This window comes from Eleutherodactylus coqui, chromosome 3 (assembly GCF_035609145.1).
Source record: "Eleutherodactylus coqui strain aEleCoq1 chromosome 3, aEleCoq1.hap1, whole genome shotgun sequence".
Taxonomy (NCBI): Eukaryota; Metazoa; Chordata; class Amphibia; order Anura; family Eleutherodactylidae; genus Eleutherodactylus; species Eleutherodactylus coqui.
In genome coordinates this window covers 228314348-228338857 of record NC_089839.1, presented here as the reverse complement: position 1 = coordinate 228338857, position 24510 = coordinate 228314348, and the positions used below count along the sequence as shown (strand labels likewise).

The 24510-nt window shown below is 46.2% G+C and overlaps 1 protein-coding gene across 2 annotated transcripts in view; it reads left to right on the top strand.

The window, feature by feature from the left end:
* PLXNA1 (plexin A1) overlaps window positions 1–24510 on the top strand; it is a 330066-nt gene that overhangs the window by 209286 nt on the left and 96270 nt on the right. For both annotated transcript variants that reach the window (XM_066597033.1, XM_066597035.1), the window contains exon 9: window positions 8492–8606. In XM_066597033.1, coding sequence (XP_066453130.1) covers window positions 8492–8606 — 115 coding nt within the window. The remainder of the gene's footprint in view (window positions 1–8491; window positions 8607–24510) is intronic.

Sequence of the window (24510 nt, the reverse complement as noted above, 5' to 3'; positions counted from 1 at the left end):
ATAAGTAATGTATGTACACAGTGACTCCACCAGCAGAATAGTGAGTGCAGCTCTGGAATATAGTACAGGATGTAACTCCGGATCAGTACAGGATAAGTAATGTATGTACACAGTGACTCCACTAGCAGAATAGTGAGTGCAGCTCTGGAGTATAATGCAGGATAAATAATGTAATGTATGTATCCTGTAACTCCACTGTTTATGTAGAATAATTCTATATGTAAGTTGGCGTTTATGCGCTTTTTACGGTTGAATCCAGCACTGCACAAGAATCGTCTCTCCGTAATGGGATCCTATGACCATGTGCGTGTCTGAGTATGTAAATGGTCCTGGTAAATGATTTTCGGGCATTGTTCACAATTTCATACAAAGGCGATAGAGAATTGTTTGTCCAGAAGGCTGATGACTCCCTTTTATTCCCGCACATTTGTGTCAAAGTTGAAAGGTCGGGGTTGACAAAGAAAGTCATGCAGCGGCTGATCATTAGCATATATCCAACGCTGCCTGCGGTTTGTAAACTATTTGCGCCCAGATCGTATCTGTCTTGGGTGGAAGGTTTGACCCTCACATGCTGAGGAGATGAATGCTGGATATTATGACATCACGGAGTGTGAAATCCTCGGATATCATCTGCTAAGAGACTGAACATCTTATTGAATGGTTATGCTGATTTTCTCGGCTCTAATCTCTTCTGGCCTCGGAGTAAAAGATCAATACAGAATTTTATTTCAGCGTTTAATAGAGTCAAATAGAGGAAAGCCTATTATAGATATGATGATTTTGGCACATAGCACCACGCATTCCGCAGTGTGCATCTTGAAATGAGAAATCTTTTACTGGTTGCACTTTTTCAATGGGGTTTTGAGTTTTCAGAGACATTTTTATTGCTGTCCTTGCTTTTTTTGAACTCCAAAGGAAATTTGCCACCTGGCTATTGTCCCTTTAAATACCAGCATCTATACAATATTCTGTTAAAGCAAACAGTTGGGCACAATGGCACCTACTTGGGGCATTTTACACTTTTCTGCCAGTATGGAGTGCTGTTCAACGATATAGTATATTGATTGTCACTCATTGCTGCCTCTTACATGCAGCAAAGGATTACTAGCATGGGGGACGAATCTTTGTTAATACAATCGTTTGTCCCATACAGACAGTACTCTTTGGCGGCGCAGCCCCCGGTTTACATGAAGAGATGAGCTGTCGATGCGCGACAAACTATATACAACTATATGCCAACCTAAAAAATCAGCTTGGCCAATAAACAAGTATTTGCTCCATCTATCAGCTGATCACAGGTATATTCACACTGGCCGATGATCAGGAACCCAATGCTTGTCTTTGGAATGTATGAAAGGGCTTTAAAGGGGCCTTGACTCGGTAAGAAGCAGTAGGTCCCACCAACTCCTTAGACTGTCCTCCTTCCTGCGTGATAGGAAGTGGCATGTGACCATTGCTAGTTCTTGTATTATTGGTGAGAGGGCGGCTCTATGACTTCCGATGTACCAACTCTTTCGTTGACTTACGGTGAAGAAGCCATTGTGGGAAATGATTCCAGAGCAGAAGCAGATTTCTACATTCGATTTAAGGCATGTCCCCTTTAACACCTTAAAGACACGGTCCCTTTTCCCGGTTTCTCCTCCCCCTTTACATAGCTGTCTGAGGGCTTGTTGTTTTTTGCAGGAAGAGTTGTGTTTTTCTATAGTACTATTTAATGTACCATAAAATGTACTGAAAACCTTGGAAATTTCTAAGTGGAGTAAAATAGAAAAAGATCCTAAAACTGAATTCAGCCATTCTGCGGGTTTTCTTTGTACGGCGTACAGACTGGCAAATATGACACGATAACTTTATTTTGTGGGTCAGTACACAATTATCACAATACCACGTTTAGTGGGGGGTGGCTGTACATCGTATATAGTTGTTATCTGCCGCCATCTTCTGACCGCCGTAACTTCATCTTTCCGTCGATCTAGTGAGGCTTCCTTTTTCGGGGGGGGGGGGGGGGGGGGTGTCCTGTACTTTCTTTTGCTACTATTTTGGAGTACACATTGACTGTTTGATCACTTTTTGTTAACATTTTTCTTCGAAACATGGTGACCAAAAAATTCTGTCATTGTGTATCTTTTTGTGCCGATGTTCATCCTGTGGGATAAATAATCTATTATTTTGATGGATTGAACTTGAACAGACACGATGATGCCAAATATGATTTCCCCCCCCCCCCCCCCCCTCCCCCCATATTTTATGAATACAGGAAAGGGTTTGTTTTTTTTATAACAAAAAGTTACATTTTTAACACCTTTTTTCTGTAAGTACTTATAGGGAACCTGTGATCATTTGAGTGCTTATACCATATACAGCAATACTGGAGTATTGCCATATATGGTATTTCTGACTGCAGTCTGTGATCTCAGGCCTATCCCAATACGAAGAAATATATGACAGCCCTGGTGGCCTTCAAAGGGCCCTGGCCTGCCATGACTACCAAAATGGCACCTGGCGATCTCATCATGGGAGAGTGGAGGTGGACGTCAAAGACAGCCGGTTCCTGCCATGTAAATCCTGCTCCATACAAACCCTAATGCTGGAGGTTGTGCATGTATGCCTAAGAGGGTCAAGGGGTTGAATAGAAACTACATGTGTCAAGTTATGATAGATGGCCGTACCACTTATCTGATTACCTGAAGCACACTGTGCATTGCTAGTCTGAGACACTAAACACTGCTTGATTGGCCAGTACTGCTCATATGAGCACGGGTGGCCAATCAGAGCAGAGTGTAGTGTCTTAGACTACTGATGCACTAGCCAGGCATCAGATAGAGAAGTAGTGCGGCCATCTTGGTTTGTCCTGGACTGGAGAGTCACTTTAAAGTGAAGATGGGTCATGAATTTGGCTCCCTGTGGGGCTCCTACCTAGCTGTCCCAGGGCTCTGAAGCGCGAGTCTGATGGTATGCAGCATATAGAATTTGTCGCCTATAGAAAAGCTGGTGTGTGAAAATAAAATAACATTCGCCCCAATGAGCGACCAGCATTATTTCCGCACCTGGCTCTGCCACTTTGACATTTAATGGAGCAGTCAGATGGCGGTACTTCGCCAGCACTCTTGCACGGGTGAAATCTTCCATTACCTGGTAGATAAATGCATGTGATCTCGGGTTATCGTGCTAATTGCTTATTACTATTGGCGTCACGCATGTTAATTGACGCCAAGAATCCACTTTATTAAAGAGCAGTATTTACAAATTGCAGGTAACAGCTCGTTACCCAGAAGCCCGCAGGTCCGTGGAGCCGGATGCTGCAGAGCTGTGTGCTACAATTCAGCCTGCGTTGGTGGCTGACTGGGCATGCTGACACTTGTAGTTTCACAATGGCTGGAGATTGAGGTTTCAAATCAAACTACCGATGTTCCCGGGCAGTGCTAACCACCGATTCACTCACTCATGAGCCTCATCACGGAGGCACCGAGCGCCTCGAACCTGAGCCATGCAATATAGTGAATTGTGTTGTGTAGCAGCACGCGATGTACGACGTGCTTCTCTGAGGCTATATTGCACATGGCAGGCCTAGATACACGGCTCAGCTGACAGTAGGACACCGCATAGGGTTAAAAAGTAAAAAGCACAGCAAAGAATAACAAAATAACAGGAAAATTCTCAAGAACATAATATACCAACTCAAAATGATCAAAATAGTAAAAAAAAAGACCAAAAAACTAAATATTACAGAACCAAGAGGAAAAAAACCTTGCCCGGCCACATAACCATTCATACATATCCCATTTATACCTGATCTATCAAATACAAAGCAAATATTTCAAAACAAAATAAAGAAAATCGTATCCAACAATCCCGCATACGCCAACTTAGCAGGAAAGGAAAAACACATTAATAACATATATAGTTAAACACGTATGCATGCCTTGTACCCCCATCCCCTATAGGCCTATACCCACACCTTGGTCCCCTGCCAAAACCTAACAAACATATTTGTATAACATACAAATAATAAAATTAATACAGATTTTTATTTATTTCTTCATTCCCCCCCCCCCAGGTGTTCTCACCAACTCCCTTTAACACACAATAGAATACCAACCCCACACAAAAACGCATATTGTTTACCATGTATATTATGCATTAAGACATAATACATGACCTCCATAAGGCTGGGATCACATGAGCGGGTTGGATTCCACATGCAGGAGACCCACAGCGGGTTTCGGCTGTGAGCCTGGCTGCTGACCCTGCGTACTGCGAGTATCTGTATTGCATATGGCCGCGGAGGCATGCAAGTGGTTATGCGCAGTACAAGTTTTATTTTTCTTTATTTCTTTTTCCCATGCCATCGCTTAGTGAGGACGCGGGTACCCATAGCCCATATGTAATGTTAATTGCATATGGGATGCAGGTCGCACACTTCCATTGACATCGATGGAGGCTGTCTGCGCGGATTTTATATACTGAGCACCGTGCGTTGGGGCCACCCCTTTTCTTTGGTCACACCGCAGGGCCTTTCTGGGAGCTACCCGCCACCATTTCTTCCACTTTCGTGAAATGTTTAGGATCACCTAATGCTGGTTAACCCCCACCCTAGGCCTACTGCAGGGCCTTGCTAGAGGCCACCTAATGCCGAATGACTCCCCCCAACCCCCCACACTCGCTCTGCCTCCTTTTTTGGGGCACTCACTGCCCGGCAACCCCTCTTCTCTGGACCCACCGCAGGACCCCTCTGCAGGCCACCCAATTCTCCTCCTCACTTTTCCCACATCCCTTTTTGATATCTTTAGGCCCCCGATACCCGATGACTCCCACACTTAAAGACCTTGCTGTCAAACACCACCGGTTTCTGCCCCGCACCACTCCTGTTATTACGAACTGGAGGTTGTCTGGGCCGGGTGCCTTGCGCTCCCCCCCCTTCCTGTGCACTCTGTTACCCTTGCAGCCACCTTCCTTCCCTGGTTCAGAGGCTTGCCCTGGGAGGTTGCTGTATCTATATGCAACCTTTTTTCTTCTTAGCCTGGTAGTCCCGTTCAGAGAGGTCATTCACAAAACAGAGACCCTACAGTGAATTCCAGGTGTTTTATATACACCTTTAGCCGTCCTCCCGGGCCGCTGTCTTTGGCCTCTTTTCCTGAGAAGTCCGAGCTTGAAATGATGGTAACTTGCCTGGCTGGAAGCTCAGGGACTGCTGACTTACCGCTGCCTGCAGTTCTCCAGCGGAGGCTTTCCTAATGTTGGACACCGGGTCCTTGATATCATCACAGACCTCAGCCAGACTCCTCAAACCAGTCATCGTTTCCCAGCTTCTCCACAAGCAGACCTGCACCCTTAAACATGGCCGTCTTTCTCTTAAGGAGGGTGAGGATCTTTCACACTCGGATGGCCTGGTTGTATTTAGGTTTCCTTGCCCCACCTGAGTTGTTGGCTAGGGACCGGGCTGCCTGTAACTCCTCCTGGAGGGGTTTCATGGTGCCACCGAACCTCACGGTACTCCTAGTTTCTTGCAGCTAAACTAGAGGCAAAGCTGCTTACACCCTCCAGGGGCCACAGTGTCCCGCAGTCCTCAATGGTAGGATTGGGGTCTCCCCCAGAAACACATGGGTCTAGAAGAATCTTTGCTGGAATTTCTTGCAGCCGAGACCCCAGGGGGCCGCAGTCCCTCACCCTAGTTAGATTGATGGCCACTTTGGGTGGCCTCCAGGAAGGGTGCAGGAGATGCATAACTGCACCTCCTACTTGATCTACTCAATCCCTCCTGGGTAGATGGTTGCGTTAAATCTCCACCAGCCTGGACCTGAGAGTGGGGGTAGTGGGCCACCTCTAACCATAGCCCAGGACGTCACCTTGAGCCCCGGCCCTGGAGGTAAGGAAGGGAGGCTTGGAGGTGGATGCAGCAGCTTTCCAGACAGTTTCATACATGATAGGCTTAGATACATCATCTCTTAAGGCAGTATCACACATAGGATTAGATACACAGCTCAGCAGACAGTACCATATATGATCGGATTAGATACAGAGACGCTATTTTTTCCTTTAGTAATTCGATACGTCGCTTGGTGATATTTTCCTATTTCCTGATTACCGGTGAATTAATTATCCGTCACATCTGCGTATTAACCTGCGAGTTATGTTCACAGTGTAGCCGGTTTGCCGGTTGTTACATTGTTGCTCAATTTATTTTAGCGTTTTTATTGTTTATTAGTTGGCGATGCCATAAATCTGCGATTTCCCACTCATTCGGCGCCTTTCTTCGGAGGGTATCTCAGTGAAAGGTTGGCGGCCCCCCTCTCGTGTGTCGGCTTCACTGAGCATCCATAGATTACGCCGTGCGCTGGAAATATCCCCGGCTCTAAATGCATCTCCTTATTAACTCTCCATTTACTTTGCCTAATAGCTACAACGTATTCGTTAAACGAACGCATTTACCAAATGTCAAGGCCGTTCATTTAAGGAGTCTCCAGTGTAAATAAAATTATATCCGCTTCTATTAAAATGACTAATGACATCTACATATTCAAATACCAGAACAGACGACGTGCCGCCGCGTTTAGTGAACTTAAGGAAAACAGCCTCGCCATTTAATAAGTGCAGGATCCCCGCTATACGGTGTCTGCGGGGCGTGCAGGGATTCCTATTACAGAAGGCCCTGTTTAGGTTGAGTTCAGTGGGGGAGGGGAACTGCGGTCGTCCTAATTAGATTTTGTTACTTAATGGACCGATATTTCAGGGGTGCCCCTATCATAAGGCGACCTCAAACTGCTTCCTCAGAGGGCCCGGACAGTATTTATTTTCGTACCGGCTATATTAATGGCTGGTAAAGACTAACTGCAAGCCGGACGAACAGCAACCCCACAACCATTGAACTCATGCTGTCCACAACTCCCTTCCTGCGGCCACCGCTGCTGTAATCAGTCTGTTACCCCTGACTTCTCCCCCTGGCGTTCTAACCACTGGGGCCACTATGGCGGATACTATGGGCGACACTATTACTACTGGGACCACTGTGCGAGTCGCTGTTATTACGGAGACCACTATGGGAGTAAATATTACGATAGAGGAATCTAACGAGGTCCCTATTAGTTCTGAGAATGCTATGGGGGACACTATCACTACTGGGGCCACTGTGAGGGACACTATTACTACTGGGGCTACTTCTGGGAAACACTATTACTACTGGGAGCAATAATGGGGTCACTATTATGAAGGCCATTAAGGGGGTCACTAATACTAAGGCCATTAAGCAGGTCACTGTTACTACTGGGCCCATTAAGGGGTTCACTATTACTACTGGGGGCACTAGTGGGATTACTATTACTACTGGGGGCACTAGTGGGATTACTATTACTACTGGGGGCTCTATAGAGGGTCAATGTTGCTACTGTGAGTACTATTGGGGGGGGGGGGGGAGTCACTGTTACTAATGGGAGCACTAGGGGATCACTATTACTACATAAGGGAGGACAGTTTCTATTGGGGGCGCTATTACTCTGTCACTCCAGACAAGTCTCAATGCTTCAAATATGTGTTGGGTATCTTGTGTATTGGTGCGTTCAATGCCTGCAAAAGGAGTGGGGATTTTATTTGCAAGAGGGGTATGATGGATTTGCACAATTGCGCACCTCACCTCAGGCAGCAAAAAGGCTTGGGGCACCCCTGGGTATCTCCGAAGTGCAGCGGCATCCATCGCTTGTTGTTGGGTACACAAGTAGTTCATTTAGCTATATCCATTTCTGGGAAGGCTGGATGACAACCAGTATGGCCCTTGCAGCACCTATAGAGGGCGTCATTCAGCTTCTCCAGACTCCTGGATGTTATAAGTGGGTTATACCGCGATGTGGATGCAAGCGGTTATGTTGAGGCTACACTGCATCCTTGGTCATGTGACATGATGGTCAGAATATTGCATGGCGACATCGCATCTAATGATCGTGGGCTTGTGTTCCAATCTAACACAACCGTCACAAAAAATTTAAAGCTTTGCTTTTTTAACTAACCAAAAATTGTCAGATGGCAGACGTGCTTCAGGTCAGTCGCTGGCACATGTGGCTGCCACTGCAGTCTACGGTGGAGAGGTCGCGTGAGACCTGCAGCCAAATAACCCTGCAGTTTTGGTTTGAGCACGCACAGGTCACATTGTGAACCCATGATAACCAGTAGATGCGACGCTGCCATATTCATGTTGAACGACCCCAGTCGCTGTGCAGTCCTGGCCGGTTGGGTTATTTGAAGCAGGCCTGTCACGGTCACAGGCAGTTTTTAGATGTGTCGCTGCGATCGTCCTGTCGCTGTGTAGCAGTTCAGGAAGTTTGGCTGAATCAATATGGCCTCCTGAATGGCAGATTTACCTAATTGTGTATTTGTATATTTCTTGCTGGCGTATTGCTTTATAGCCTTGTGGTACTACCACTCCCATCATTCTTTGGTACTACCACTCCCATCAGGTTCTCTCTACAGATTAACTACATGTTGTATGTTCTTCTTTTCCCAGCTGCCTTTCCTGTGTGAATGGATCATACCCGTGCCACTGGTGCAAGTACCGCCACGTGTGTACCCACAATGCCGCCGACTGCTCCTTCCTGGAAGGCAGAGTCAACATGTCTGAGGTAAGAAAGTAAATGTATGTCCGTCATCAATCTGTGAGATCAATACCCGACACGTTGTTATACCTATAACCGGCAAGTCAGAAGAGGGTGACTTGTCCTGACTTGCAGGGGGTACAGATGGTCCACATATCCCTATCTGTGAAGTTGTACAGTGGTGTCAAGATATTCCCTGAGACAAACCAATAACCTAAGTTTTTGTTAGCTGCTGCAGCTGTAGACCCCCGGAGTCTGCTGTGCCTTATGTGAGGGGGGTGTAACAAGAACAAGTTTTAGGCCCCTGTTATCTTCCCAGTATCCCCCTCGCCCCTCCTTACTCATCCCTGGTGGAGGCTCTTCTTCCCATCTGCAGAGTATATAGGTCAGCTGTGTCCTGGGGTTGTTGGTTACATATATGGTGACTGACAGCTACGAGGAGGGGACGGTCGGAGGGGACACCCAGCTGTCCTTGCTCACTGTGCAGTTGTAACCTTTCTTCCCCTAGAAAGATGTGGCAGAGAGGGCGATTAACCCCCTAACTCCTGGTGTGTTACACAACCCACATTGTATGGAGTTGGTCCAGGTGACTGACGGGCTGCTATAGGCCCCGGTGGTGACGGCAGTCCGTACATGTACTGTATACGGTCTCTGCGCTCAGCATTTGGTGCTCTAGTTGTCTTTGGCCTTCAGTGTCTGGGACAGGACGGAGCTGTGTGACCACGGCCATTGTCGGTGTCTTCGCTCCCACGGGGATAATTTTTCAGTCATCTGGTCATCCAGCAGTTCATTCTCTTCCAACCAACATAACCCCTCATTGCCCCAGCGGACCTTTCCTGGGGGTTATGGGTTTGTTCACACTGCATGTTTTGGCGTGGACCAAAATATGCTTAGAATACGCTTCCCATTCATTTGTAATGTGGAAACATTTGCTGTCTTGACGATACGTATTTAAAATACATGTTGTACGACGTGTCACATTTTTTTACGTTTTCCCTGTCACTTTTTTCAATCCTACAAATCAATGGAACCTCAAAATATGCGTCAAATGTTTAAAAAAAGTGGCTAAAAGAAATGTGTGGTGAGCGTATATAGACGGCCTTTAACAGTTTGTTTGTCAAATCCGCTGTGCGAACATACCCTTAATAGCGACAATGTGATTTTTGCTACTCCAGAAAGTTCAGATCTGCACTTCTGCCTTTACACGCCAAGCTCCCATTAATAAGTAGGTATGGTGACCTTGGTGTGACGAGGCGCGGGCACTGGGAGCCGCGGAGTGCCAGCTCTCACATGGACGTGGTTAAGGCCATCTCTCTACGTACCCAGCCTGCCAGGACGCCACGTTATCTATGCAGTGCATGCAAGGCGCCTTCCGACCTGCTGGGAAAAGAAGCTGTGATTCAGCGATGATTAATGATGTGTCCAGCACCGATCCGGGGAAATATTTCCTGGTTGTATTCTCTGCCATTATTCCTCTCGTCTCCCTGACAGCCTCTTCCAGCGGCCGCAGATGACCAAATGTGCCGGTAATAAAGGATTCAGCAAGCTGTAGATGAGATGAAGTATGAAAGGAAAGAGGCAACTAGGTCTTATCCTCCGCACTGAGGGGCGGGCCGTGGCGACAGCATTGTGTACCAGCTCTATAGGGTTTGGGTTCAACCCATCTCCAACCTGTCTGAATAGCCAAGTGGTGGAGCCCCATCCATCAAATATTGATGACCTATCCATAGAATGGTCCATCAGTGGGAAAAAGGGCAGAAAACCCCTTCAAGGTCTTGTTTACATCAGCTTTGGAGGTTCCATTCAAAACCTCCATTGCTGAACTCCATTAACAAAAAGGTGGCAGAAAAGTGCAGCGCGGTTTCATCCTATAAAATACCCGATGCTTGGCCGTAAAGCAAACAGACCCAATGGGGTCTATTTGGGGTTGTTCGGTTCCGTCATATGACTGTTCAGATCCGCTTTCGTTCGAGGACTCCTGATGTCAGTCCAATGTCTGGATAATGGGAGTGTGCAGTAATAATACCGCCAGCATATGATGCGGATAAACAAATGAACCCGCATGTCAAAGCCTTCATCTTAATTACACGGCCCGGCGTCCTCACGCAGACGTCATCTCCCCAAGATGCAGAGAACAGGAGGCAGGAGCGCGGGCCGCGGGAGGAAGGTGAGCGCCGGCTTCTGTCTCTGTGACTCCGCGGCCTTCTGTGGTGCCTGCAATTAAAAATGAATTATCGTTTAATAAAAAGTCTGATCTCGGCGGATTAGACGGCGGCCCCGGCTGCACCGAGCGAAGGTTGCTTGTGAATTGAGGCCGAGTTCAGTGGAAGGTGACGGAGAAGTTATATGAAGTGAAGACGCTTAATACACAGATATTATCTTGTCTTTGTTTCCTGCCGATCGCTCGTTATGCTGCTTCACCTCCATTTACCCCACGCTGCTCCTCCCCAACCACATCTGCTTATCCAGGAGCGGGTGTATCATATTCTAATGAACCTATTGTATGCATTCCTTGCAGCTCTGCTTGCTGTCAGTGAATAACATATTCTAGTTTGTATTCACACAATCTTGTATTATAGTAGCACAGCTAAGCTGTTAGGAGCCCTAGTCTAATGACAACCATGCTAACTGTTTACAATAACAGCTAGCAGAATAGTGAGTGCAGCTCTGGAGTATAATGCTGGATGTAACTCAGGATCAGTACAGGATAAGTAATGTATGTACACAGTGACTCCACCAGCAGAATAGTGAGTGCAGCTCTGGAGTATAATACAGGATGTAACTCAGGATCAGTGCAGGATAAGTAATGTATGTACACAGTTAATCCACCAACAGCAGAATAGTGAGTGCAGCTCTGGACTATAATACAGGATGTAACTCAGGATCAGTACAGGATAAGTAATGTATGTACACAGTGACCCCACCAGCAGAATAGTGAGTGCAGCTCTGGAGTATATAATACAGGATGTAACTCAGGATCAGTACAGGATAAGTAATCTATGTACACAGTGACCCCACCAGCAGAATAGTGAGTGCAGCTCTGGAGTCTAATAAAAGATATACGTTGTGATTAGTATAGGAGAAGTAAAACTAATGACTGAAGCTTGTATGTATATTAAATGTAATATGATGTCTGAAGGGGGCATTCCCTTTAAAGGGAACCTGTATCTAACGGCTTCATGTTATAGGGTAGGACGTGTTGAGCAGATTGATACCGTATATAGTTTTATATTAAAGCATTAGATATAAGTTATTGATTGAAATCCCTGTTCATTTTATGCTTAGGAGTCCAGTGGGCGGAGTGAAGAATTGACAGCCTTCCCTTATAAGCATGTCGGTCACTGATGGGACCACCCATTGGACTTCTAAGCCTTGAAATAACAGGGATGTAAATAGAGAAAATACAAGTTATGCTGAGTTTTTTTTCTCCTAGAGCTATATACTGCCCTGTTCGGCGGCTCCTTCCATAGAACATGATGGCAGCAGATGAAGCTGCGAGTTTAATGCGACGGGTCCCCTTTAAGCCGTGATGACCTGATCGGCATGAAGCGCGTAGGCCTACAGCTACACGGTTATCAGCATTCAGAGTGCGTCCTGTAGAGCTCAGGACATAAATGTCTTGTAGATTGCATTCTCTATTGAGTGAGGAGTAGAAATCAGTCCGCTGGACTAAAGCCGCCATTTGGCTGTAAAACCGCAGCCCGCATTTGTTTCCATCTATCCTTGGAATGCCAATGAAGACTTGAGCGACACGGATCCTCCAAAATGACAGAGTAGGCAGCGTCCGCGGCGCTTATCCCGTCAGTCTGCCGAGCGCTGCGGCTGTCTGGAGTGTATTTATTGAGACTCTTGACAGACAGTAAAACACGCCGGGATTTGCATAGATCTGAGTAATTGTGAGATGTTCCCGGCTTCTGATTGGTCCCCGCCTTTCCATTCCTGCGCTATTTCCACTAAGCATCTTTTAAACCGTCTTTTGTGCTTTGAGTGACTCAGAGATAATTCTTGAGATGACGCGGTGCACATCTGTTTATCATGTCGGAGCAAGTGCAGGATCTAGAAAACATCTTTAGGGGCCGAAAGGGCACCCTGGGGACAGAGGAACCGTTTCACTCACCTTTCCAGTATATGAACGTCTCCGTTCCTAAGATTCAATCATCGTCCTAAGAGAAACCTTCCAACATGGAATCTGTGCCAAGCACATCTCAAGATCTGCTTATTGCTGTAGAAACAGTGCCACTCTTGCTCTAAGGCTGTTTGTGGTATCGCAGCTCATCCTTATTCAAAGGGAGGGGGGGGGGGGGGTCTGCTTCTGTAAACTGAAATACCATTTTTTCCCAATCTTAGACAACCCCAGTTTTATTATTTGACTGCATCCAAATGAACCCTCCCAATCCTCCTGGCCTGTGAGCCCCATGCTTGTCCACGGGCGGCTGTTAGCATAGATAACCCTGTCTAGCGACTTGCACAGGGTGTACTGCACAATATACAATGCAAACATTACAGCAGGGAATGCCAGCTGCAGACACTGAACCAGCAGAGAGATGTGCAGTCAGGCTTATTGAGAACCAACTGGAAGCCAAAAGAAATGTACTTTTTTCTCAGGTGTCTTGTTTTCTTGTATCCTGGGGGTTATTTTCAGGGTGCAGCACTCAGACATTGGGGTGTTTTTTCTTCTTGTTGGATGCCATCTATGCTGCACGCTGCTGAACTATTGTACCAGCCAAGTAGGAGTAGCTTGCACAGATGGATGGATATGAGAGAAGGGGATATTCCAGGCCCTGTGTATCTATACTGTATATTGGGTGGGGATATTCCAGGCCCTGTGTATCTATACTGTATATGGAGTGGGGGATATATTCCAGGCCCTGTGTATCTATACTGTATATGGAGTGGGGGATATTCCAGGCCCTGTGTATCTATACTGTATATTGGGTGGGGATATTCCAGGCCCTGTGTATCTATACTGTATATGGAGTGGGGGATATATTCCAGGCCCTGTGTATCTATACTGTATATGGAGTGGGGGATATATTCCAGGCCCTGTGTATCTATACTGTATATGGGGTGGGGATATTCCAGGCCCTGTGTATCTATACTGTATATGGAGTGGGGGATATTCCAGGCCCTGTGTATCTATACTGTATATGGAGTGGGGGATATTCCAGGCCCTGTGTATCTATACTGTATATGGGGTGGGGGATATATTCCAGGCCCTGTGTATCTATACTGTATATGGGCTGGGGATATTTTAGGTCCGGGTGTGTATATTGTATATGGGGTGGGGATATTCTAGGTCTGGGTGTGTTTTACTAGTTTTGAAATTTTGCAGGCCAGGGTTTGTGTACTGTATTTAGGGGACATTATTCCAGACCTGAATGTATATACTGTATATGTGATGGCTTTAGCCTGGGTGTGTATACTGCATATAAGGGGGGGGGGGGGGGGGGTTGATATTCCAGGCATGAGTGTGTATACTATATATGAGGGAAAAAATATTCCAGGTCTGGGCATGTATACTGTATATTGGAGGGAGATATTCCAGACCTGATTTGTGTGTATACGGCATATGAGGAGAGTGATATTCCAGGCCTTGGTGTGTATACTGTATGTACGGAGGAGATATTTCAGGCCTGGGTGTGTATACTGCATGTGAGACGGGTGACATTCCAGTGTGGTTGTCTATACTGTATATGAAGAGGGATATTCCAGGCCCCGCTGCGTATACTGTATATACGGAGGAGATATTCCAGCCCATACTGCATTTGGAGGAGCAGATATTCTTGGCCTGGGTGTGTATACTGTATATGAGGGGAGGGTATTCCAGCCAAGTATGTATATGCCATATATGAGGGAAGGATATTCCAGGCCAGGATGTATATGCTATATATGAGGGGAGGATACTCTAGGCCAGGATGTATATGCCATATATGAGGGGAGAATGCTCTGGACCCGGGTGACGTTGCGTTACGTGTGCTCCGCCGGCTGTTACTTAGAAGTCAAAACAATCTTCTGAATTTTAAACAAAATCACGGAAACACTTTTTTGTTTAATAATCTTGCCAAATCCGCGAAGAGGAGCCGACCAGGAAGCCGATGCACAAGCCACAGGCGCTCCGGCCAGATGCTTGGCCTTTTCCTGTTTTAGACCCCGGGGGAGGGGTGGGAGTTTACACTTTCTATAATGAAAAGTTCTGCTTTCTAATATCCTTATTTTTTTTTCCTCCCTGCGTTCAAGACCTCTGCTTGCTTTCAGTGAATGAGAATGTTCTTGCTCACATCTAGAGGCAGAAAACAGATATAGAACTGAGACCTATCACAAGTGAGTTCACCACTGCGGCTTCTAGACAGTCATAGATACAAATCCCCCTCCTGTCCTGGGGGTTTGTTGCAGTGTGTCGGTGCAGGGGGAGTCCGGACTGTTTAGCTCACAGGGAATTGTAGAGGATGCAAACAATTGTAATGAAATGGTGAAGAACTGAAGAATGGTGTATGGAAACATAAAGCTGCGTCTGGTGCCCACCCCGTACATCATGGAGGAATCCCCCATTCTCCTACGCACGGGGGCGGCCCTTGCGCTCTTGCGTACGGGGGCGGCCCTTGCGCTCTTGCTTACGGGGGCGGCCCTTGCGCTCTTGCGTACGGGGGCGGCCCTCTCGCTCTTGCGTACGGGGGCGGCCCTCTCGCTCTTGCGTACGGGGGCGGCCCTCTCGCTCTTGCGTACGGGGGCGGCCCTCTCGCTCTTGCGTACGGGGGCGGCCCTCTCGCTCTTGCGTACGGGGGCGGCCCTCTCGCTCTTGCGTACGGGGGCGGCCCTCTCGCTCTTGCGTACGGGGGCGGCCCTCGCGCGCTCTTGCGTACGGGGGCGGCCCTCGCGCGCTCTTGCGTACGGGGGCGGCCCTCGCGCGCTCTTGTGCACGGGGGCGGTCCTTGCTCTTTCATGTGACCTCATATATTTCAGTGCCCCGCATACAGCTTGTGATATGAATTCCTGGCCCCGTCTCGGCTCTGCATGTGGCGGGCGGCGGCTCTCCAGGTGTTTCCTGTTTTGCATAGCCCAGTGCATACTTTCGGGATGATGCTGTACTTGGAAGCCACGAGCGTTGTTGTGTGACCTTCACACTGGTCGGATGAGGTCATAAAGGGTGATGTCACTTTTAGCCCAGTGACTGCAGCCATTATTTAGTGGTCCCTACAGTTCTGTTTCTGTTTCTGGGAAAGCTGGGTGACGGCGGCTGTTACTGAGATTTCCTGGAGTTCTGAAAAGCATTATTCCCTATTTATAAGTGGAAACAGGGAGCTGAAATCTACAAGTGCAATAAGTAGGCATACACCGAATGCCCCCTTTACTAGACCCCCATCTAGTAGCGGGCTGGGCTTCAGAACCGCAACAATTCTTCCTGGCGCAGGTCTCACTAGGTGATTAAATCATTCTGCAGGAATATCGGCCCCTGCGGACAGGAAGCTTCTTGTAGTTACTGCAGCTTAGATGAAGGTGCTGACATGTTTTAACCAGCTGACAGGAAGGGGTCATCGATTTGTGCTGCTTGCGCCAAATTCTGACCTCCCATCAGCACGGGGCAACAGAAATCTGAATCCAGATGATGGTTTTCTGCTGCTCAGTGCTACAGTTTTTACGTCTTTTTGCCCGTCGGAATCTCGCCTTTCTTTTTCTCTTGGACACATTGGCGCTGGAACTGATCGTCTCCGGTTATATCCTATCTGTGCCAAGGAACTGCGAGTTGTGCGTTCAGACACGTTAGTTGGAGCAGCAGCATTGTATTCAGCTGACTGTGCAGCGCCTGTTGGTCAGAAAGATTCCTGACATCCTCCTCTGACCCCTTTCAGTGATTTATGTCCATCCACAGAATCCCCTTTCGCTGGATGTTTTCCCCGATCATACCATTTTTTGCATACTCTCCATGCCATTAACTCTAGAAGACCCACGCGGTTGGCGGTGAGGCCCAGCTAGTCTAGCATTGATGACCCGACCTCGTTGGAAGTCGCTCAGATCGCTGGATTTTCCCATTCACACTTAAGGCAGGCTCACATGAGCGTAATTTAATAGCGTATTACATGCGCAATATCCTTCCGCATAATACACAGTGAATGGAGTCAATGAAAATACATCCATTCACACTTGGGTATAATGTGTGCATAAAAACATGCAGCATGTTCTATGCTACAGCGTATTACGCACGATAAAGCCCTATTGATCTCTACAAGTGCGTAATAAACGCTGTACACACGCAATTAAATTACGAATGTCCGGTGTTTATATGCAACATTGCTAAGCAACAGAGCCGGAAATTTCTTTAAAAAGAAATGTCAGACTGCGCATGGCGGCGTGCGTGAGATACTCTAGCATGCGCAGCGATACGCCAGCTCACACAGCCTTAAACGGATCCACCTGTCACGTGATTCTTTTCTGCACTCCGGGGTCACGGGGATCATTTCCATTCTGCTGGGAGCTCTGATAAAGGTGCGGAGGGCTTTAATAAAGGGGAGCGGTCAGTGTATTAGTCTTTCAGGAGTCTGGGAAAGCTGGCTGCCATGGTGGTTGCAGTGTATGAGGTCACATTGGTTGCAGCGTCTGCTGAGTAATGTGCTGGCCGCCGCAGTCTGTCACATCCTTGTTTGGCACTTGATACCTTTTTTGTATCTCAATCAGCTGCCTAGCTGTGATCACATTACTCTTCCCCGCCGCACATGTAACATGTTCATTGGCCGTGCCAGGGCCACAGATGCTGCGGCTTGTGCTCTGTCAGCAGATCTGTCAGGTCCCCAGGTAGCTCCATCTCCTAACCCGTCCTCTGCACGGGCGCAGGTGGATGTTCCTGGCACGCTCTGCGCTCGGCTTTCACCGTATTAGAAGCGTTCATTTTTATCTGAACATGGCAGCAGCACAAATCTCTCTCCTGTCCTGATAGTTTGCTACAATGTATCAGCGCAGGTAACCTATCACTCTGAAGTCCTGGATTGTCTGGACTGGATACAATATAGCAAGCTCTCAGATGTGAGAAGTATTTTAGGTCTGTACATGTTTTCTAGAAAACAATGTTCTCATTCACTGGCAGCAAGCGGAGATATTGACAATTGTGAGGAATTGAAATACAAAGTATTTTATAAAGGTGCAGACTGTTAAATTTTGCAGTGACGGTACCACTCCCTTCAGTTGGCAGCTTTCCTGCCCCCACAGGCTGATTGTGGCGGTCTCAGTCAGCTGCTCCTGCAGGGGGGATGCAGTGTTGTAGGTCAGGCATTCAGATGAACTGCTATCCTGTAATATAAGGACACCTCAAAGTCTGCCCGTACAGGACCAGCTTTTACTAGTTGCACTCTATAATTTCTATATGTCCTAATAGGGTACATGAGTGTGGGTCTTGTTTTTGGCATGACCCATTTAAAGGGCTGGTACAGTTATAAACTATGAATGGCCTATCTGCTGGATAGGTTATGAATAGTAGTAGGGTCTGCCGCATGAGATCTCTGCAGGATCAGTTGTTTCTGGGCCAGTGCACTGAGCTGATTTCTGTAGGAAGCGGACAGCTCTGTTCTTTCCGAAGTGGCCAGGCTTGGTATTACAAGCCAAGTTCCCATTCATGTCAACGCCTGCAATACCAAGCCTGGTCACTGCAGTGGGAACAGAGCTGTTTGCTTCCTGCTCAGTGCATGAGTGCACTAGCCCAGAGAACAGCTAATCAGTTGGAGTTACTGGCAAAAGACCCATGCCGGTCAACTATTGATTACCTTTCCTGCAGATTGACCATAAGTAGTTTACAACTAGCTTTGTAAAACTGGAAAACGACTTGCTTCTCTGCAGTAGGTTTCCTGGCAGTCTTGGTTGTGGTAATAGCAGAAATCGGGACCCCAAAAAAGAATCTCTGCCATCCCAATAGAAGAATTTTGACTGGATCCATCCCTGACCTATGGCTGCCCAGTAATTGTAAAGCTCGAACTCCCAGCTGAGCTCACTGCGTTGTGATGAGCAGACAGTGTATTTGGCCTTCTGCTGCGCTGCACCTCGGTCTCTACCATTGCAAGTTACAATACCCCATGTTTATGTGATCAGTGTTGTCCTATTATGTATGCTTTACCTTCCAGTCACTCTTGCCTTTATCACCTAACACAAGTTAATCAAACAAGTGTAGCATAAATCCAATAGCTCCGTCACCCACTTTAATATCCCCCGCGACGCCTTGGCCCTCCAGAGAGGGTTCCTCTGGCGCCACTTTGCAGCTCTTGAAAATTGCATTTTCCTTTGTTTGGTGTTTGCAATGAGCTGGATTTATGTTCCCGTCCATCACAAGGAATATTAATGTGCCCGCTCGTGCAAAGTGAAGCCTGCGTCCTGCTCAGAGTTAAGTGACAAATGAATTGGGCCTGATTGAAAGTGAAGCCGTCTAGGACCTGTGGGGGCAAGTCGGGCACTGCCCAATGTGTCATGAATAGCATTAGCTGACAGACTTGTATTAGTCAACTTGTGAGCCCGTTCAGTGCCAAGAGGGTTTTACTGCTGCTTAGTAAAGGGACAATAAACCTGGACATAAAAAGCAAATACTAGCACTCCATGTCTGCTGAAATCTGGTACAGAAAAGAGGGGTGGGGCTTAGTGAGATGGGTGGGGTTTAATCATAAAGGTGTGGTCTAGTCTGCATGGTCTCCCATTGTACACAGAAGGTTGGAATATATATATCTCGCTGTTTGTCCCAGGAGCAGAAATGTGTTCCCTCTTTCTCCTCTTCAAAGTCCTGTGTCTGACTGCAGCAGGAGCCTCCCCCCTGCTTTGCCTGCAACAGGACACACTCCGCCCCTCAGCCATTTCCCAGCCAAAAATGTAATTATTCTGCAGAAAATTAAAGGATTTATCTGGAGAGATAAACTTATACCAATCAAGTTCAGGCCCAAAGTTGCCCGTACCGCCACATCTGTCCCGCTTCCAACATCCAGTCACCTCTTGTTGTCAGTGACCACATCGCAGGGGACTGACTGTCTTATTTCATAGGTCTCATCCACTTAGGCCAAAACAAAATATTATCTTATGGTGACCATTCAAAGTTATGACGGTGTACTGGAGGATCCCTCCTATAGATCATATGTATGTGCCAGTTCACCACAACCGTTATATATAAATGGATTTCTATTGTCTGTTCTTTATGCATGGCCAACCAATCTGCACCAAATTTGCCACGTATGTAAATCGGGCGCTTCGGAAGGTTTTCGACTGGGTTTCGACTCACTAGCGCCTTCTGTTCTCTACATGTGTGCAAAAGATCGGAATACAAACGCAAGTATTAAAGGGTTTTCTGGTTACTGAAGAAAAATGCTTTAGTGGGACTCCCTGTAGTACAATAAAGTGAGCTATACTCACTCCTCTATGGCCACCGGGATCCAGCACCGCAGCCCCGCTGTGATTCCTGTGACAGTGGTGACAGATGTCACAGGAAATTAGAGGTTAATTGTATGAAGCTGTGGAACACGGCGCCAGGACCTGGATATAACCAGGTAAGTATAAATGCTTTTATTGCAGTTAAAGGACTCAAACAGGAATCGGGCAACGCATTTATGCGCCATGGACCTGCGGCATCAAAAGTTAGGAAGGACACTGCAGCCAGTGAGATGCTGCAGCATCACGTTCCTGATCTCCTGGCATGATGGCGCACAGGATGTGGGCGACAAAGCCAGGAGAAGAGCAATGACTTTGCAGTCTCTCATTAGCGGTAACCTGATTTCCTGCGGCGACATCTGACACAGCAATCATCGGGATCACAGTGGGGCTGCAGCGCTGGGTCCCGCGGCCGCGGAGGGGTAGGTATGGTTCACTTTTTATTATTTTAAAACAGGGAGTCCTACTGAAGCGGGGGGGTCTCCAGTAACCGGACAACCACTTTAATTAAAATCTCTTCGGGACGCCTCTGACAAGAGGTCAAGTTTCTGCACGTAACAACCCAGCCATATTTCTTTATTCGCCGTGAACGCTCAGTACCTTATTATGTTGTCTTCACATCAGCAGAAAAGCAAGTTTTCAGCGGCACATAAACAACAAACAGTTACACAAAATAGACCCGTGCAAAGCTGCGTAATTCTGCTAGTAGTCCACAGAAAAGTCATTCATGAAATCCCACATTTATTATTCAAAAATGCTAGAAAACTTGTATGAGCTGCAGTACCAGTAACTAACAGTAGGCGGTACAGTGGGGCATCTCTAAAGCAAACATCCCTGTGGATACAGAGTTGCTCACTGCTCCTCTAAGTCATTCTTTTTGTGTCATCTTAACTTGGAAAGTGCCATTTGCAAAAAAATCTAGTAAAAATTGTGACTTTCTATCTTTTTCCATACATGAATTTTTTCAGAATATCCACCAAACTCTGGTACACGGAGCCTCTGTGTTCCCCTCCTAAAATAACCGGCCCCGGGGACCCCTCCTCCTTCAGCAGATTTAGTACTTATCTTGCCTCAAGGCCTTTGTATATCAAAACATGTTATTAGCTGCTCCTGCGTTGGAGTCTGCCCTGCACTTAGACCAGCGCTGCTCTCGTCTCCGGGGCTCCTGTCTCTCTGCTGACCTTGTCCCGGATGGTGAGACCATGCAATAAGACTCTGAGAGTTGCATCAGGATTTTTGTGCTGATTCTAAAGCCCCGGAGGGAAAAGCTCTGTTTTTGCTCGTCAGCTCCCTGAACACAGACGGCAGGAGCGAAGAGATGAGACCTGCAGTGATGGAGCATCAGTTATATTCTTGTCCTAGTTCTAATAGCCAACGGCTGTCAGAACATGCTGGGAGTTATAGTTTTGCAATAGTCATAGAGCCGCAGGTAGCAGCCTACTTCTGTATCCCATGAATGGGCCGTATTTCATACATGTGCTATACATGGCTTGGGGCAAATCTGATGAACCCCCATTTAATAGTGCAGCTGTGTCATCGAGCGAGTGACCAGATGGTTCCTGATTATCCGGGGTGATCTCCGTCTATCCTGCTCCTCTAGCTTTCCTCGTTGCTTTGCTCTCGTGCCAGGCGCGATGAGTGTGAAACGCACAGAAATGTGCTGATCCCGTTCATGATAATCTGCGGCCATCTGCTCCCCCAATTGCTGCTTTGCTAACTTGAGTTTCCAGACTTACCAGGAAAAGGAATTTTTAAGTTCATTTTAATATAATTTTTTTCCACATTTCACCTTCTGCTACCATTGTGCTGTTCCCATGCATCAAGACAACGAATCATGTGCAGCAAAAACATTTTATTTATAAACGAAGGCCCCCGGGTATAAAAAAGTGGCTAAAAATATAATAGGAGGATAAGTCCAAGATACTCAAGGTCATCCAACAACCGAATAGAACATGAAAGGATCAACAAAACCCACACTAAATACTCAATTCCAGAATGGCGTAGTACTGATATAATTGTAAATAGGGGGCAGTATTATAGTAGTTCTATTCTTGTACATAGGGGGCAGTATTATAGTAGTTCTATTCTTTTACATAGGGGGTAGTATTATAGTAGTTATATTCTTGTACATAGGGGGCAGTATTATAGTAGTTATATTCTTGTACATAGGGGGCAGTATTATAGTAGTTATAGTCTTGTACATAGGGGGCAGTATTATAGTAGTTATAGTCTTGTACTTGGGGGGCAGTATTATAGTAGTTATAATCTTGTACATAGGGGGCAGTATTATAGTAGTTATATTCTTGTACACGGGGCAGTATTATAGTAGTTATATTCTTGTATACAGGGGGCAGTATTATAGTAGTTATATTCTTGTACATAGGGGGCAGTATTATAGTAGTTATATTCTTGTACATAGGGGGCAGTATTATAGTAGTTATATTATTGCACATAGCGACAGTATTATAGTAGTTATAATCTTGTACATAGGGAGCAGTATTATAGTAGTTATATTCTTGTACACGGGGCAGTATTATAGTAGATATATTCTTGTACATAGGGGGCAGTATTATAGTAGTTATATTATTGCACATAGCGACAGTATTATAGTAGTTATAATCTTGTACATAGGGAGCAGTATTATAGTAGTTATATTCTTGTACATAGGGGGCAGTATTATAGTAGTTATATTCTTGTACATAGGGGGCAGTATTATAGTAGCTATATTCTTGTACACAGGGGGCAGTATTATAGTAGTTCTATTCTTGTACATAGGGGGTAGTATTATAGTAGTTATATTCTTGTACATAGGGGGCAGTATTATAGTAGTTCTATTCTTGTACATAGGAGGTAGTATTATAGTAGTTATATTCTTGTACTTGGGGGGCAGTATTATAGTAGTTATATTCTTGTACATGGGGGCAGTATTATAGTAGTTATATTCTTGTACATGGGGGCAGTATTATAGTAGTTATATTCTTGTACATAGGAGGCACTATTATAGTAGTTATATTCTTGTACATAGGGGGCAGTATTATAGTAGTTATATTCTTGTACATAGGGGGCAGTATTATAGTAGTTATATTCTTGTACATAGGGGGCAGTATTATAGTAGTTATATTCTTGTACATAGGGGGCAGTATTATAGTAGTTATATTCTTGTACATAGAGGGCAGCATTATAGTAGTTATAGTCCTGTACATAGTGGCGGTATTAGTCCAGTAACATCCCTGTCTGTAAGGGGCAGTATTATGCTATTGTAATTATATATATTTTTTACTCTTCTTTATACAGTGTTCATGCTTTATTTTCATGGAATATAAGAAATAGTCGGACTGTCAAGCTTGAGAGCCATTTCCACTCACTTTTTTTGGGCCCTGGATTTTGCGGCCAGGGCAAAGCAAAAGTTGGTCTTTGACCTAGCCAACCGTTGCTGCTCTTTTGTGGGTGCAGTGTTGCCTGTACAATATGGGGTCGCGGAATGACTGGCTTTTAGGAGTCATGTATTGCACGTCTATTAACTTGCAGCAGTTACATTAGTGGGACATTAGCTAGAACATAGGATATCCTTCTTGTTTGCTGAATCGATATAATGGAGACCGCAGATCATCCATTTAACCTGTGCTGCTATCATCATCATTACGGCATCAAACGCCTTGTGAGTTGCTGAATTGCTTCCTCCTAGAAAAGGATGAACATTAAGGAGTGCCAAGAGCTTATCACTACATGTCGGGGGTTAAATGGTGGCCTCACAGTTCAGATTTGTGATGCTGGCTTCTTATCGGAGATGATTATTTATACTGATGACCTCTCCACTCATGAGTATTGATGGAGCAATGCCAAAACCATAAAGGAACTCAAGTCAAGAGCGTTGATGATGAGGAGAAGGCTCAGGATGAGACTAAGGAAGTGTAAATGATAACCCCTCTCCTGCCAGCAGGCTCTACAGACTCCCCGCAGCTGGCATCTGCCGGATGTGGTACAAATGACTCTAGGATGAACCATACGGGTGTCCTGGCACATAACGTATGCAGTGGTTAGCACTTCTCATCTCTTCGTTAGATGTTGGATGGAACATGAGCCACACTTCGCATGTCTTTCCCAGGCCGCTCAATGAACTCAGCCAGCCATTCTCCCAGGCCTTGTGGCATAAGGTGTGCAACTCCATACAAAATCATTGACTTTAGTAGATATTCATATGATTTGGAAACCCAGCTGTTAGTAAGAACCACAATCACCTGGATACATTTGACTCGTGTTCTAAGACTCTCTTACTGAGAGTCACAGGTCATTGTTATAACAGAGCACTCAACACCTTGAATCTGAAAGATGAGGAGTTCTCTGGTTAAATAGTTGCCTGTAGTCTGGGTGGCAAGATACCGATGACTGCTGACCAGTCCTGCAATTCTGTAAGTGTGGCGGCATTTGGGTATATGACTGCTTACGGCATTAAATAATAAGAATGGTGTTACGAGTATTGTATAACATAAAATGCAGCAATTTAAAGGGGTTGTCCAGTTGTAAACGGCCATGCTCTATTTTTGGG